The sequence below is a fragment of the Gavia stellata genome, chromosome 1 (assembly GCF_030936135.1).
Source record: "Gavia stellata isolate bGavSte3 chromosome 1, bGavSte3.hap2, whole genome shotgun sequence".
Classification (NCBI taxonomy): domain Eukaryota; kingdom Metazoa; phylum Chordata; class Aves; order Gaviiformes; family Gaviidae; genus Gavia; species Gavia stellata.
In genome coordinates this window covers 81,031,514-81,044,911 of record NC_082594.1, presented here as the reverse complement: position 1 = coordinate 81,044,911, position 13,398 = coordinate 81,031,514, and the positions used below count along the sequence as shown (strand labels likewise).

The 13,398-nt window shown below is 44.0% G+C and overlaps 2 protein-coding genes across 3 annotated transcripts in view; one reads left to right on the top strand and one right to left on the bottom strand.

Annotated features, from left to right (window-relative positions):
- SHROOM2 (shroom family member 2) overlaps positions 1-13,398 on the bottom strand; it is a 125,982-nt gene that overhangs the window by 44,501 nt on the left and 68,083 nt on the right. The window contains exon 3 of one of the 2 annotated variants that reach the window (XM_059823601.1): positions 929-1,033. The exons of the other annotated variant lie outside the window; for it this stretch is intronic. Coding sequence (XP_059679584.1) covers positions 929-1,033 — 105 coding nt within the window. The remainder of the gene's footprint in view (positions 1-928; positions 1,034-13,398) is intronic. 2 annotated transcript variants of the gene reach the window in all.
- Positions 6,815-12,543, top strand: POLR2G (RNA polymerase II subunit G). The gene is given in 2 exon segments (XM_059822449.1): positions 6,815-6,859; positions 12,124-12,543. Coding segments are annotated over 2 exon segments (465 nt in total).

Sequence of the window (13,398 nt, the reverse complement as noted above, 5' to 3'; positions counted from 1 at the left end):
GAGAAAGTGTTCCCTATTTTCAACTTGAACTCTAAAGGCAGTTCTACTTTTTTTACTCATTTTCCCTTTTTATAAATTTGTGTTATCAGACAGCCACTGGATTTAGAGAACAAAAATTAAAGCTCATTATAAACCCAGTATCTTCAAAGCAGGTCAAATCTGAGCACATGGCTTTTTGCAGTACATTCAGGAAGATCTCATGATTTCAACGATGAATTGCCTTTCCAAACTCTGCATGCGGGACCACAAAAGGAGAATAATAATTCTACAAGGAAGCTGTAATTTCACTAAGAAGTGTAGCATCATTACTGTCACTAAAAAAAGAAGTAATTGTTTCCATAAACAAAAGCCTACTCTTCCCAGCATGACAACAGAGAACACAGTTAAGCAGAGCATCACTATGTTGTTCTTTCTTGGTAGAATATGAAATTCAGAGTCAGTGGAGGAGCCCAAATACTCTCAGTGCAAACAAGCGCGGAAGATTCTGTTCAGCCATGCGATGCTGGGCTCCAGACGGTCCTTGCGTACTCCTAGGGCCTCAAGACTGTGTTCAGGTATGGAAAAAAGTTATTCCACTGTTCAGCTGCACAGAACATTGAAGGGTTTTTTTCCCCACAGCTCACCTCTAGCGGTATTGATACCAGCTGGCAAACCATAAATACCTATTTAGGCAAATTCAGTAGACCTCCTAGGCATCAATTCAGCAAAAAGGTTTACCTATTATGAGACAATTACTTTTCTACGATGCACCACTAAGGAAACACAAGACTAGAAAACTAGCACAATACAAGCAATGTCTGGAGTGTGAGGAAATGAAGGTTGGGAAAGAGGACTACTGCGACCGTTTGCTATGGGTTTGGCAAATGGTAGAGGAATTCAAACGCTGGGAAGGAACAGAAGGGATGCACTTGTAAAGTCAATACTGTACCTCATGGAACTTCTCAAGATCTTCATAAGATAGTTCCTCGCCACATGAACATCATTTTCAGATGGCATTTTCTGTGCTACAACATCCACCACCACTTTCATCTTCCTGAGCAGCCAAGGAAGAGGAGGAACAGACTGGACTGAGTTGTGACATGAGGCAAGTCAAGTGGACAAGAACTTAGAAGTTCTCTTTCACTTTTTGTATTTGTGGACACACATATATTTTTGAGAGGTTCTTTTTTTAGACATAATAGTCTCAACAGCCTATAAATACTGGTGGGATACCTGGAGGGTGGAATCACATAGACACCTGCTTTTGTTGAAGTCCATAACATGACTAAACATTACTTTACTGTGCACAGTCAACAATGCTTTCCGCTGCATTCTCACCATTTAATTACATTTACTATTTCCTGCACTTCAAGAAACAATTTTTTCTAACGATAAATGGAGCACAGCATGACTATTGATTCCAAAACTCAGCACAAATAGGTAGAAAGACTGGAAAAAAAAGATTAAAAGACTCAAAACGGGAATATTTTGCAAGCAGTTAAAGATGCTGGAAGCTGAGCATTTGCATTCTAATGTGATACCTCTGTATTAATTCTGACTGACAGAATGAGATCATCTGAACCTACAACCCAGAAAACCTCTAGCATTAATGGAAGCATTAATAAAAGCATTCCACTGAGAGTTTCTTTCTACCAGTGCTTTTACAAAAGCTGCTGGAAGGAAAATGCTGATAAGCTTTGAGGATATGATACAAAGGGAAAAAACAATTTCTATTGACTATAAGCAATCCATCAGACAGTGGTCTCAGTGTCATGTGTGTGCAAATACTTTAGCAATAAAACAACCTTTCCAATCCAGTTTTTCAGAATAAATCTGTCCTTTCATAGTTACTGCTTGGAAGTCATTAAGAAAGACATTCTGAATTTCACAGGCTATAGAAATTAGACATATTGGCTTAGATTGCTCTAGCAATACTGAGGAGGTTGACTGGAAATGGGGGGGTGGGGGGTGGGGCAGGGAAGAGATAGGAAATGTACCTCCTTGACCAAGAGAGAAAAATAACTGAACTGGACAAGCAGATTCATCTGTAAGCAACAACAGTCAGAAAAATATCTTAAAAATGAAAAGTAGAGAGAAAATTGAATAAAGTAACTGAACTACCTCAGCATACAACAAAAAAACCCCAATGAATACAAGCAATTTCCTCTGTTTTCAGGCACGTTTTGAACTCCTGTAGGTACCGTTCAGATAAAAGGCCAGCAGATACAACAACAGAGGCATGTATTTCCCCCCCCAACAGAATTTGTTTTATTCCCATCTACCCTTGTTGTAACCCTACCATACAGGCTTTGCATTTGGAGTCCCCAAGCAAAAGGACAGGCAGTTCCAGGGACCCACATCCAGGTGGAAAGCAATCGCCAGGATTTATTTGCCTGTTAATGTTTCATTCCAGCCCTCTGCTGAATCACCAAAGACGGAAGGCCTGACTGCTGGCTCACATGTAAGCCTAAGGCTGCAAATCTTTCACTGCAGATGGTAGCAGCTACACATGACAGAGGCTGTACAGTATTTCTGAAATAGAAAACTGGCTTTTCATCCCTGTCTGCCATTCACCTTGTTACTGGCCCCTTCTCTTTAGCTCAAAGGAGTGTTTTTAATGCCAGCAGTGCTGACATACACCCACAAAGATACTCAGACCCATCTCAGGAACAAGACAATGAACAGTTCCTACAGGGATTTTTCAGGTAAAACTTTGGAAAGGGCTCTCCACATGAAAATGACTGAAGAGTCATACGAATGGGGCGTTTCAACCAGGACTGGCCAGCCACTTCCCCTTTTAGAGGCCATCTTCTGTTATTTCATATGCTTATGTTGCTCAAAATCTACCGATCTCTATGACTGCTTTTCAGGTTACATCTAAATAATTCTTCAAAACGGCTGAGTCATGTGGGGAGGGGGGGACGGACCCTATCCCAGCTCACAAACACCGCCGGGTTTCACCTACGCTGATAAAGGCAGCACAAAGCTGCCATAAGGAGTTTTTTAAATCTCCAGGTAAGCACGAGGCAGCGTGCTGCCTGCGAGCACCGGGAAGGATCCGGGAGACGGGCAGACCCGCCACCAAACCCGGCGGCCCGCGCCTCGCGCCGCCGCCGCCCCCTGCCGGCTGCAGGCAGCGCCGCGCCCCCGCCCGCCCTCTGCCTCGCCCCGCCCCGCCCCCTGCCTCGCCCCGCCCCGCCCCCTGCCTCGCCCCGCCCCGCCCCCTGCCTCGCCCCGCCACCGCCCCCTGCCTCGCCCCGCCACCGCCCCCTGCCTCGCCCCGCCCCGCCCCCTGCCTCGCCCCGCCACCGCCCCCTGCCTCGCCCCGCCACCGCCCCCTGCCTCGCCCCGCCCCGCCCCCTGCCTCGCCCCGCCACCGCCCCCTGCCTCGCCCCGCCACCGCCCCCTGCCTCGCCCCGCCACCGCCCCCTGCCTCGCCCCGCCACCGCCCCCTGCCGGCTGCAGGCAGCGCCGCGCCCGCCCCGCCCCGCGGGAGCACAGCCGCCACGCCACGCTCTCTGCCTTGAAGGCATCTACTCTGAAAATCAAATAGAACTCAACTTCAGCTCTCCGACTTGCTTTACTATTATTATTTCTCCTGATAATTAATCCTTCCTCACGACACTGAAGTGGTACGCTGTTCTTCTGTGGCCCTGAGACACACGGCGTGACAGTGGTTTTTTCCCGGCGGCGGCAGCTCTCAGCGCAGAATTCACAGCACCGCTTCGGATCAGTAGTAATCGTTTATAGTCAGGGTTCCCCCATGGCACATCTAGCCAGAAGTGGGCATTTGATGCCAGCCCTTCCAAATGCAATGCTTCCTACTGTTCATCTGTAGCAGCTGCACCAGGAAATAAAACCTGGGTTTAGACAAGAATTCCCAATTTTTCTGACTTAAAAGGAAGGACAAGTCAGCGGCCTCAGTCAGAACTGAGCTGTATCTACAAAGAACTGTTATATGCTGTCAGCCCTAATTCTCTGAGTTAACATTGTGGTGAGTATATTAAAGATTCTTCAAAAAAAAAAGGTATTCCGTTTTCAGTCACTTTAGTTTCTATAGAACATTTGTGGTTGCAAAGCTGCAGACCGCTGTTTCACAGCATAGTCCCCATGCTTCAAGCTACAACCTCCCTGCAAGCCCCAGAATTTGGGAACCCATCAATGTAGTTAAACTGAACAGCAGCTATCACGATTCTTCTCCCTCCATTCATCAAGATGAAACTCAGACTTTTCAGTAGTGAAGCGAAGCCTCTCTCCAACACTTTGTTTTTAATATAGCCCAAGTTCACATTTTGACGGTTGCAGCAGGAGGTCCAAACTGCTTACAGTTATTTTAAAACTTGCCTATAACCAGGAGTTTGTCCCGACTCCAGTGTAAGGTAAATGGCTACAAGACTGCCCTGACCGCGCGTCAAGGATGCAACACTAAGGAAATGCAGAAAGGCCGCAGCACTCGGATAAAAATGGAAACCTACACGTGCATAAAGGTCAAATGCACAATTCATCAGCATTCTCAAACAAGCAGCACACTGGGACACTGCACATACTGAACGGTGTGTCTCACAAGGTGCCCTTGGATTGTTTCAAAGCCAAATAAACGAAATCGTGACACAGTAGTTTGTCCTACAGAAAAAAATCCTCTCATACATCGTTAAGACGGCTAGTTATTAACAGTGTTGGCCAGTGCCAGCCAGGCAAGTAACTATGAGAAGTTCAGACTTTGGGATCTCCTCAGCAAGCCACTCATCCATTGTTTTTTATTCCACATAGAGAAATTTCAAGAATTTGCAGTGACAGCACAGGTGCCCTTGCTTGTCCCCTTATACATCCTGAATGACTTCATAGTTCCCAGCTTTCCCACCTCACCTCCTTTAAAATAACATGCATAGACCAGGCCAGACATACCAACATTTTGTTAACGAATTTTATAAATCTGTATGTGCTGGGGAAAAAAAAAGTCCTTCCATGTCTTTTTTTTTTTCCTTTCTTTTTTTGCAGTTCACCCATCTTGTGCTCAATGGACTAAAATACACTAGAAGAGCAACATACAATGCAATTAAATGGGTATGCAAAAAGCCACTGTAAATAAACTACCAAATCACATATTCAATTTCTGAAAAACATTATTCAGATATTTTTAGCCTGTGGAATCCCTGAGGGAAAAAAAAGGAGGCTGAAAACCACCATGAAGCTGCAGTTACCCACAGGGGCCTGAAATAATAATAATAAATAACAATGTCACCCGTTTTTCTTCCAAAAATAGTTCAATATATTTTTCCCTTCAGATTGTGAAGACCTCACCCAACTGCCTAACCTGGGAGCTCACAAATGGAACAGGATGATTTTTTTTTTCTAAAAAGAAAAAAATATAAAATTGCTATCTGAACAAATCAACTATTTTTTTGAATGGGCACTTATTTGGTCAAAATAGCTTCTTTCTTTCTTCTTACCCTCCGTTCAAATAGACAACATTCCTTCCTATAGAGTACTGAAGGAGTCATTGCTCTCCTACAGACAAAGACGTTAGGTGTTTTCTGTCTCGGGCAACTGTATTTGTAGAATTCAAATTACTTCCCATTACTTTAGTCACCACTGTCAGATCTATCTGCCAGGGTAATATAGCAGTGAAGTACAAATCTGGCAAAAGACTAAGGTCCCGGCAGCAAAACTGTATAAGGAATGTGAACAGCTTCTTGTGTCATTCTCAATAAGTCAATACAAACATGAGCTATCCTAATCTAGGCTCAAACAGTTATATCAATTCCATAAAGAAGCTTCAAGTTAAGTGCAATACAATCCCCTCCTCCTTTCCCCTTCCCATTTTCAGTGTTGTCCTGCCTCCCGACCTGTCTGTATCTTTGGATGTAACAGAAAACCAAGCAATGGGTAAAAGTGATATTAAAAGGAGGACAAAGCATCCCAAAACTTGAGGTTGAACACCTTTCCTGAACATAGTTACTCTCCCACTTTATTTCTTCCTCATTTTCTTTGAAAATGGAGAAAGGAAGCAGGGGTGGTGTGTATGTGCGAAAGACTATGAGAAGGAAGAAAAATGCAGAAAGCCCCCTGAAAATTTTCATGCAACAATTCCATATTAAAGGATCCCCCCAGGGATCCCACAATGTATTTTGAAGTAAACTTTCACTGTCTGTCATTCATAACCAATATGGATGATTCAAAAAAGTTATATACACACACACATATAACACATATGTATAAATATACGTACATATACATACATATACATACATATATCTCTATACATATATGCAAAGTCACTTTTTAGGCTTTTCAAAATTCAAAATATGCCCACAACTTCTCTGTCCAGGTTGATGGTTTTGCACTTCAACCACCAGTTTCTGGTCTTTCCAATATACTGAAGCCCTGCTAAAACCTGACCCACAGTCCACTTCTGAATTCATCTCCCTCCTTCCTTCTAGAACATCACAGCCTGCACCGCTTTGTTCCCTTTTTGTAAGGTTGTCCTACTGTCCTACTCCGATTCAGCCTTGGATGCCCCAACTTCCTGCTGTCCTGAGCTTAGCCAGCAGCAATTTAAATGCTTTTTCCGAAGTACACTCTATGCCAGCATTCACACTCTCTATCCAGGGCAGCCTTAAATGTCCTTTCAAAGAGGGACAGTAAATTTAGTCTTTGTTTGGGTGAGCCACACAGTGACTGCATAAACCTCTCTCAAAAGCCAACAAACAGGGGGGCCTTCCTAGCTGAGGCAGAAACACCAGGACTTGAAATTTTAAGTTAACTACGTGGAGACATCACACCTTCACTTTATTATAGCGATTAAACTTCAAACGTGTAAAATGCCTGTTTGTTCATGGTGAGCAATAAACCTGAAAATCTACTGGTAAATATCATTACGGTAAGTATTTCAGGACAATGCCTTTTACATCTGCAGATCTGCAGTGAGCTTTATAAAAACAACACACACCATCTCCTCTCTTTCACCCTTACACCCTGAATACAAAAAATGCCTGAATGGAACTGTATTTGGGAAGAAAATTTGTTGAAGCTTGTTACATTACGTATCTGCTGAAGATTAAATGGAAATGCTTTCACATCATAATTGATCAAATGCTGCTTCTACAAGATTCAAAAAAACAGTATGCAAGCTCAATAGCCTAGGAAAGTGAATTTAAAGGTGAAGCTCTTAATATCAGAAATCATCAACAGTAACATTACTGTTAGTTTGCCAACTCTGCACTCTTTTCCAAAATCAACACAGGAGGGCTGACATAGAATCATAGAATGGTTTAGGTTGGAAAAGACCTTTAAAATCATCAAGTCCAACCGCAAACCTAACACTGCCAAGTCCATCACTAAACCATGTCCCTAGCGCCTTATCCACACATCTTTTAAATACCTCCAGGGTTGGCGACTCAACCACCTTTCTGGGCAGCCTGTTCCAATGCCTGACAACCCTTTCAGTGAAGAATTTTTTCCTAATATCCAATCTAAACCTAACCCTGGAGCAACTTGCGGCCATTTCCTCTTGTCCTGTCGCTTGTCACTTGGGAGAAGAGACCAACACCCACCTCTCTGCAACCCCCTTTCAGGTAATTGTAGAGAGCAATAAGGTCTCCCCTCAGCTTCCTCTTCTCCAGACTGAACAACCCCAGTTCCCTCAGCCGCTCCTCATAAGACTTGTGCTCCAGACCCCTCACCAGCTTCGCTGCCCTTCTCTGGACACCCTCCAGCACCTCAATGTCCTTCTTGTAGGGAGGGGCCCAAAACTGAACACAGGATTCGACGTGCCGCCTCACCAGCGCTGAGTACAGGGGCACGATCACCTCCCTGCTCCTGCTGGCCACACTATTTCTGATACAGGCCAGGATGCCGTTGGCCTTCTTGGCCACCTGGGCACACTGCTGGCTCATATTCAGCCGGCTGTTGATCAACACCCCCAGGTCTTTTTCCATCAGGCAGCTTTCCAGCCTCTCTTACCCAAGCCTGTAGCGTTGCATGGGGTTGTTGTGACCCAAGTGCAGGACCCGGCACTTGGCTTTGTTGAACCTCATCCAATTGGCCTGGGCCCATCGATCCAGCCTGTCCAGATCCCTCTGCAGAGCCTTCCGACCCTCGAGCAGATCAACACTCCCACCCAACTTGGTGTCGTCTGCAAACTTACTGAGGGAGCACTCAATCCCCTTGTCCAGATCATTGATAAAGATACTAAACAGAACTGTCCCCAGTACTGAGCCCTGGGGAACACCACTTGTAACCCGTGGCCAACTGGATTTAACTCCATTCACCACAACCCTTTGGGCCTGGCCATCCAGCCAAGTTTTTATCCAGCGAAGAGTGCGCCTGTCCAAACCATGAGGAGGCAGTTTCTCCAGCAGAATGCTGTGGGAAACGGTGTCAAAGGCTTTATTAAAGTCTAGGTAGACTACATCCACAGCCTTTCCCTCACCCACTAAGTGGGTCACTTTGTCACAGAAGGAGATCAGGTTGGTCAGGCAGGACCTGCCTTTCATAAACCCATGCTGGCTGGGCCTGATTGCCTGGTTGTCCTGTACGTGCCGCATGATGGCACTCAAGATGATCTGCTCCATAATCTTCTCCGGCACCGAGCTCAGGCTGACAGGCCCATGTCATATGTGATATGTGTACATATACCAATTCAAATTACTAATGGCAACACTTGAGCCATACCAGAGTTTTGTTTTCAAGACTCTGCTTCTCTCCATTAACAGCATCACTGTTTGTCAGAACCACTCCTCCTTGTGTATTAGCATCTATTCTTTTGGCAAAATCCCCTGTGACATGCTTCACTGGAATGGGGTGAACCAATGATGAAAACTAATCAGCTCAGTATATGAAAAAACTCTTCTCTGACCTCAGACAGCTGAGCCCCACTGCTTCCATCCCCTTGTCCGGTGACAGCTGGATCAGCCACAGGCGAAAAAACCCAGACATCCAAGACTGTGCACGTAACATGCACAGACACACAAACTGCAGAAGATGAATAGCTGAGAGAGAGAATAGTTGGCAGTCTCAAGCAACACTGAAACCGATGTATAGAAATTAAAAAAAAAAAGAATAAAATTTTCATGCAAAAAAAGTCATTAGCAGTCTTGTCATCCTAAGACAAATCTACGGACTGCGCTAGCATACCCAACTCTTTTCAAAGTTTAAATAATTTTGATGAATAAAAAAACTAAATGAAAGTTGGGCTCCTAATCAACTTCGCAAACCCCTCTAACTTATCAAATAGTAAACTATTATCCTTTCTGGTTAAAATGTATTGAAAACACATTATAGTTGAAGAAAATTGTGTCTTAATTAAGGAAAGCTGTTAACAACTGAATAACCAAGAAGCAATGAACAAGCCTGGTCTAACAGCAGTCCACCCAATTCCTAATCCCTAGCAATTACAGATGCTCCTTGCAACACGTTTTCATATACTCACCTTCTGCATCAGCAGCTCTTCGCTCAGCTCAACCACCTCCCTGGATGGAGTCACCAGTGAGATTCCCCCTGAACCGCCGTTAGCACCTCCATCTTTGCATCCTTTCCTCTAGCCAGCCCCTGTCCCATACTTGTTTGGGGTTGGCTATTCCCACTTTCCCCTCTCCAAGAATACAGCAAGCTTGCACTCTCTTTGTGGGCCTCTTCCTACAGTCTTCTTCCACTTCTGTCTTTACGTTGGCAGCCAGACAGGCTTTTTTGTGGATCTACTGTAGTGTTAGAAAGAAAGTTGAAATGACAGAAGATGGTGCTGTAGTCACTTAATAATCAAGTTAAAACATGTAGGAAAACACTGAATATGTATTAAATCCCGTGTGTCAGGCTAGTTAATTATACTAGATTTAAGAGCTCTATCAATGGCTGGTAAGAATTATTTATTGTTTAGATAAACTGCCTTCAAAATCTATTTAGTTTAGGGACAATCTGCAGGCCTGAATTCAAATTAGGCTTCAGAGCTGAACCTTCCAAAACCTACAAAATTTCAACATATCTACATGCAAAACTCCCACATATCTAAGGACTACGAATAATTAACATAGTATGCCTAAAAAAATATAACCCCACGCTGTGTGTGGATATGTGTATTGACTGGCCTTGAACATGAATGAAGAAAACACACGAAGACAAGGATCTGCCCTTTGTTCTATGAGAATCCACAGGACATTTCAGAAGTACATAGACAAGATCACCAAACAAAATACTCTGCTCGAAAAATCTCTGATTCTCTCAGCTCCCTCTGCTCCAGTCCGCCCAACCCCGATTTACTCCTGACATACCCTACACTGGCAATTGAGCTTTCTCCAGCCTGTAGACCATAAAAGCAGTATCCTGACCTCTGTAAAAATCTTGCTCTGAACACCTCTGGATTCACGATACCGTAACTATAAATTTCCATGCATAAAAATTAAACCCACTACCTGTCCTTCCTTATTGTGGGAATTATTTATACAACTTCTGAAATGCGGAAGCGATGTTAACATATAGAGGATGCAGCACTACCAACCCCTAATAATGAACCATCTTATTCCCAATCTAAAACCAGTGAAAACTGGCCACAAACAGCTTCTGTTTTCTTCAGGGAACGATTACTATCCCCTCCTGCCCAGTCTGAAGCTGTAATATTGAGATCACCACCACACTATAAAGGAGGTATGGATGTCCTGACATTACAAGACCAACAGTGCGGTACCAAGGACAACTCAGTTTCCTGTTTCTTGAATTTCTGCATCAGTATTCTAACTCAACCCTCTAACTATTTCTACGTCAGAGCAACAGTCAAATTCCGCCTTTCCCACTTTCTGAAACCTTTACAAGTGCCATATCGTATTTTTTTCCCCAAATACAGCAGCAGAAATTACTTGGGTTCAGCAAGACTTAAGAGAAGGAATACTGAAAATACCACCAGCCAACAGGACCAGTAACAGAATTCATAGAGAATGACAAGCCTGTGGCCCAACTTAGACTTCCCCTACCCAAAAGCCTTTCCTAAACCTCTGTTGAAATCGTGCTGGTAGTGGTGGCATAGAAACACAGAGGATAATGTATCATTGAGGTTGCATCATGTGGGAAAATTGTTCACAAAAAGGAATGGCTAAAGCAGATGCACTGCAGGAACGGTATTTAATGAAATATTTAGAATACCGCAGGTCTCCATTACCAACAGTATAGTCCTTTTTAGCCAGAAAAAACACTGGAATAGGAAGTAGAACCAACTCAACAGGCCCACATGAAGTCTTTTTGCTCATCTATTTAAGAGCTTGCATTTGTTAAGTATTCAAATACCGTTTCTCAGCCTATTCTCACAACACTTCGGATTCTCAACTAACCGTCCAAACAAATACTGCTAATCTCACACAGCACCCAGGACCCATTTATTCCAGCTTAGCCGTAACTGAGACAAAAGATGAGTGCAATACTGTAGAAAAAAATTACAGTATTTTCCACATTAATAAAGAACTTAATAAGCTTTTTATGCAGAAACTTTACCTCAAGGCATCTTGGTCTCAGAAGGACAACAGAGGTTTGAAAGGAAAAACTGCTGCATAAAAAAATAAAGGGAAAATAAAAAAAAAAGTGGTAACACTCTTCTTGAGGAGCCCTTTCTGGACTACCCATACAAGTTTATGTAAAAATTTATAGTGTTTCCACTGAATGCAACATTTAGAGACAGCTATGCCACTGTAAATCCCTCTGTGATATATGGCACTATTTTTAAAAAAGTATTTTTCTTGTCATGATAACTATTTTCAGATTAAAACAGACATTAGAGTTTTGGCACATTACAAAGCTCATAACTTGGGCATAAAATCTCAGCTGCCTTAACGTGTTGGAAGCCTGAGGCGTAAGGTAGTTATAGTTGCACAATCATCTTCTGAGGCAACCTCTCCCTCCTTACCTCCCAGGGGTAGCTCAAGTTTTGGGTGGAGAAGCTAAGTGCTCAATTCCAAGTTATATCCCCTTCTTAATCTCCAACTGATGACTGCAGCTGTAACAGCATTACAACAAGCAGCAGTACAATTTGAAACACTTATGCATCCATCTACAGTTTCTCCATTGGCAAAGGGCGGATATTTTCCTGCAACTTCTTGGAGCATGAGCTCCTCTTCTCCTATGCATGTATTAATTCGGGCCCAGCCTCTCCAACATTTTGTGTAGAGACTCTTCATTGAAGTAGAGGGGATCTGCATGGGCAGGTGTAACGTTCTCACTGCTGTCACCACTGTCAACAAGAGCTCCTACCAGCCTGCGGGGCTGCAGATCTGCACCTTACCCTGAGAAAGGCAAGGCCACCACCCTCGGTCCCTAGAGGGGAGATGGGGGCTGCAGTAAGCTGGCTCCTCTGCTGAAGCTGGCTCTACCTCCTGCTTCACCTCCTGACATTTTATGCTGTCAGAAACAGAGCTGGACCCCAACTTCAATCCTCCCTGCTACAAGACAGTGCTGATAAGGACACAGTGGTTAAGCAAGACTAAGATCCAGCTGATGGCCACAGAAGCAAGAATGGGTAAGAATGACCTTTCTTCCCCCACATCATCTCTCTTATGGGTGAGAATCTGGGTCATCCAGAGACAGTGATGCTCCTGTTATTGCAAAGTGACTAGCAGCTGTGCCTGGAGAAAATGGGTCCCTTTGCTCTCTGCACACAGTACTGTACCTACGGCATACACAGACTTGTCCCTGTCTCCACCCCTGCCCAAACCTTCCTCCCTCCATCACACACACAGAAGCAGAGGGGTACGTCTGAATCCTGAAAATAGAGGGCTTAATTTCTTCACTCCTCTCAATAACATGAGACTCTTCCAGAAATGCAGACACGCACTATGACTGACAGTTCATGAAAAGGAAATGCAATGAATACAAGGATATCAAACTGGCAATACTTCTGCCAAAGATTCACCCACGATAGCCACCTCACCCCCTGCCCCAGAGAAATAGCAGTGGACATGGACAAGTGGCCGTCCCCTATGCTACCCCTGTGGCTCAGCTGCTCAGGCAGCAACTCCCAGAGCCGCTGGCCTGAGCCACTGGTCCAGATAAAGAACCCGCTACAGTCCAGCCCCTGTGTAAACACACTCAAGTCTTCAGTAAAATTATGCTGATCAAAAAATAAACCGCTACTTAACCTATTAACTGCAACAACGTTGTTTCCCTTGATTTGGATAACCTGGGAACACATAGAGGCCTTATTTTGCGCAGATGTATGGCAGCCTTGAAACACTTAAAACCCCTTAGAGCTAGATTTTTAAAAGTGACCAGACAACTGATTTCTGGGATTCCCAGAGCAGAGCTGATTTTGTTTAGTGGATAATGTTCTTGCAGGCTTTTAGGCTTATTTTGCAGAAATAAAATGTGCCAAGATATGCACCCAATTTAACATTATTAGACTTGAAAGATGGGTTCAGTCACTTCACAGCAAAATAAAAGCTATTT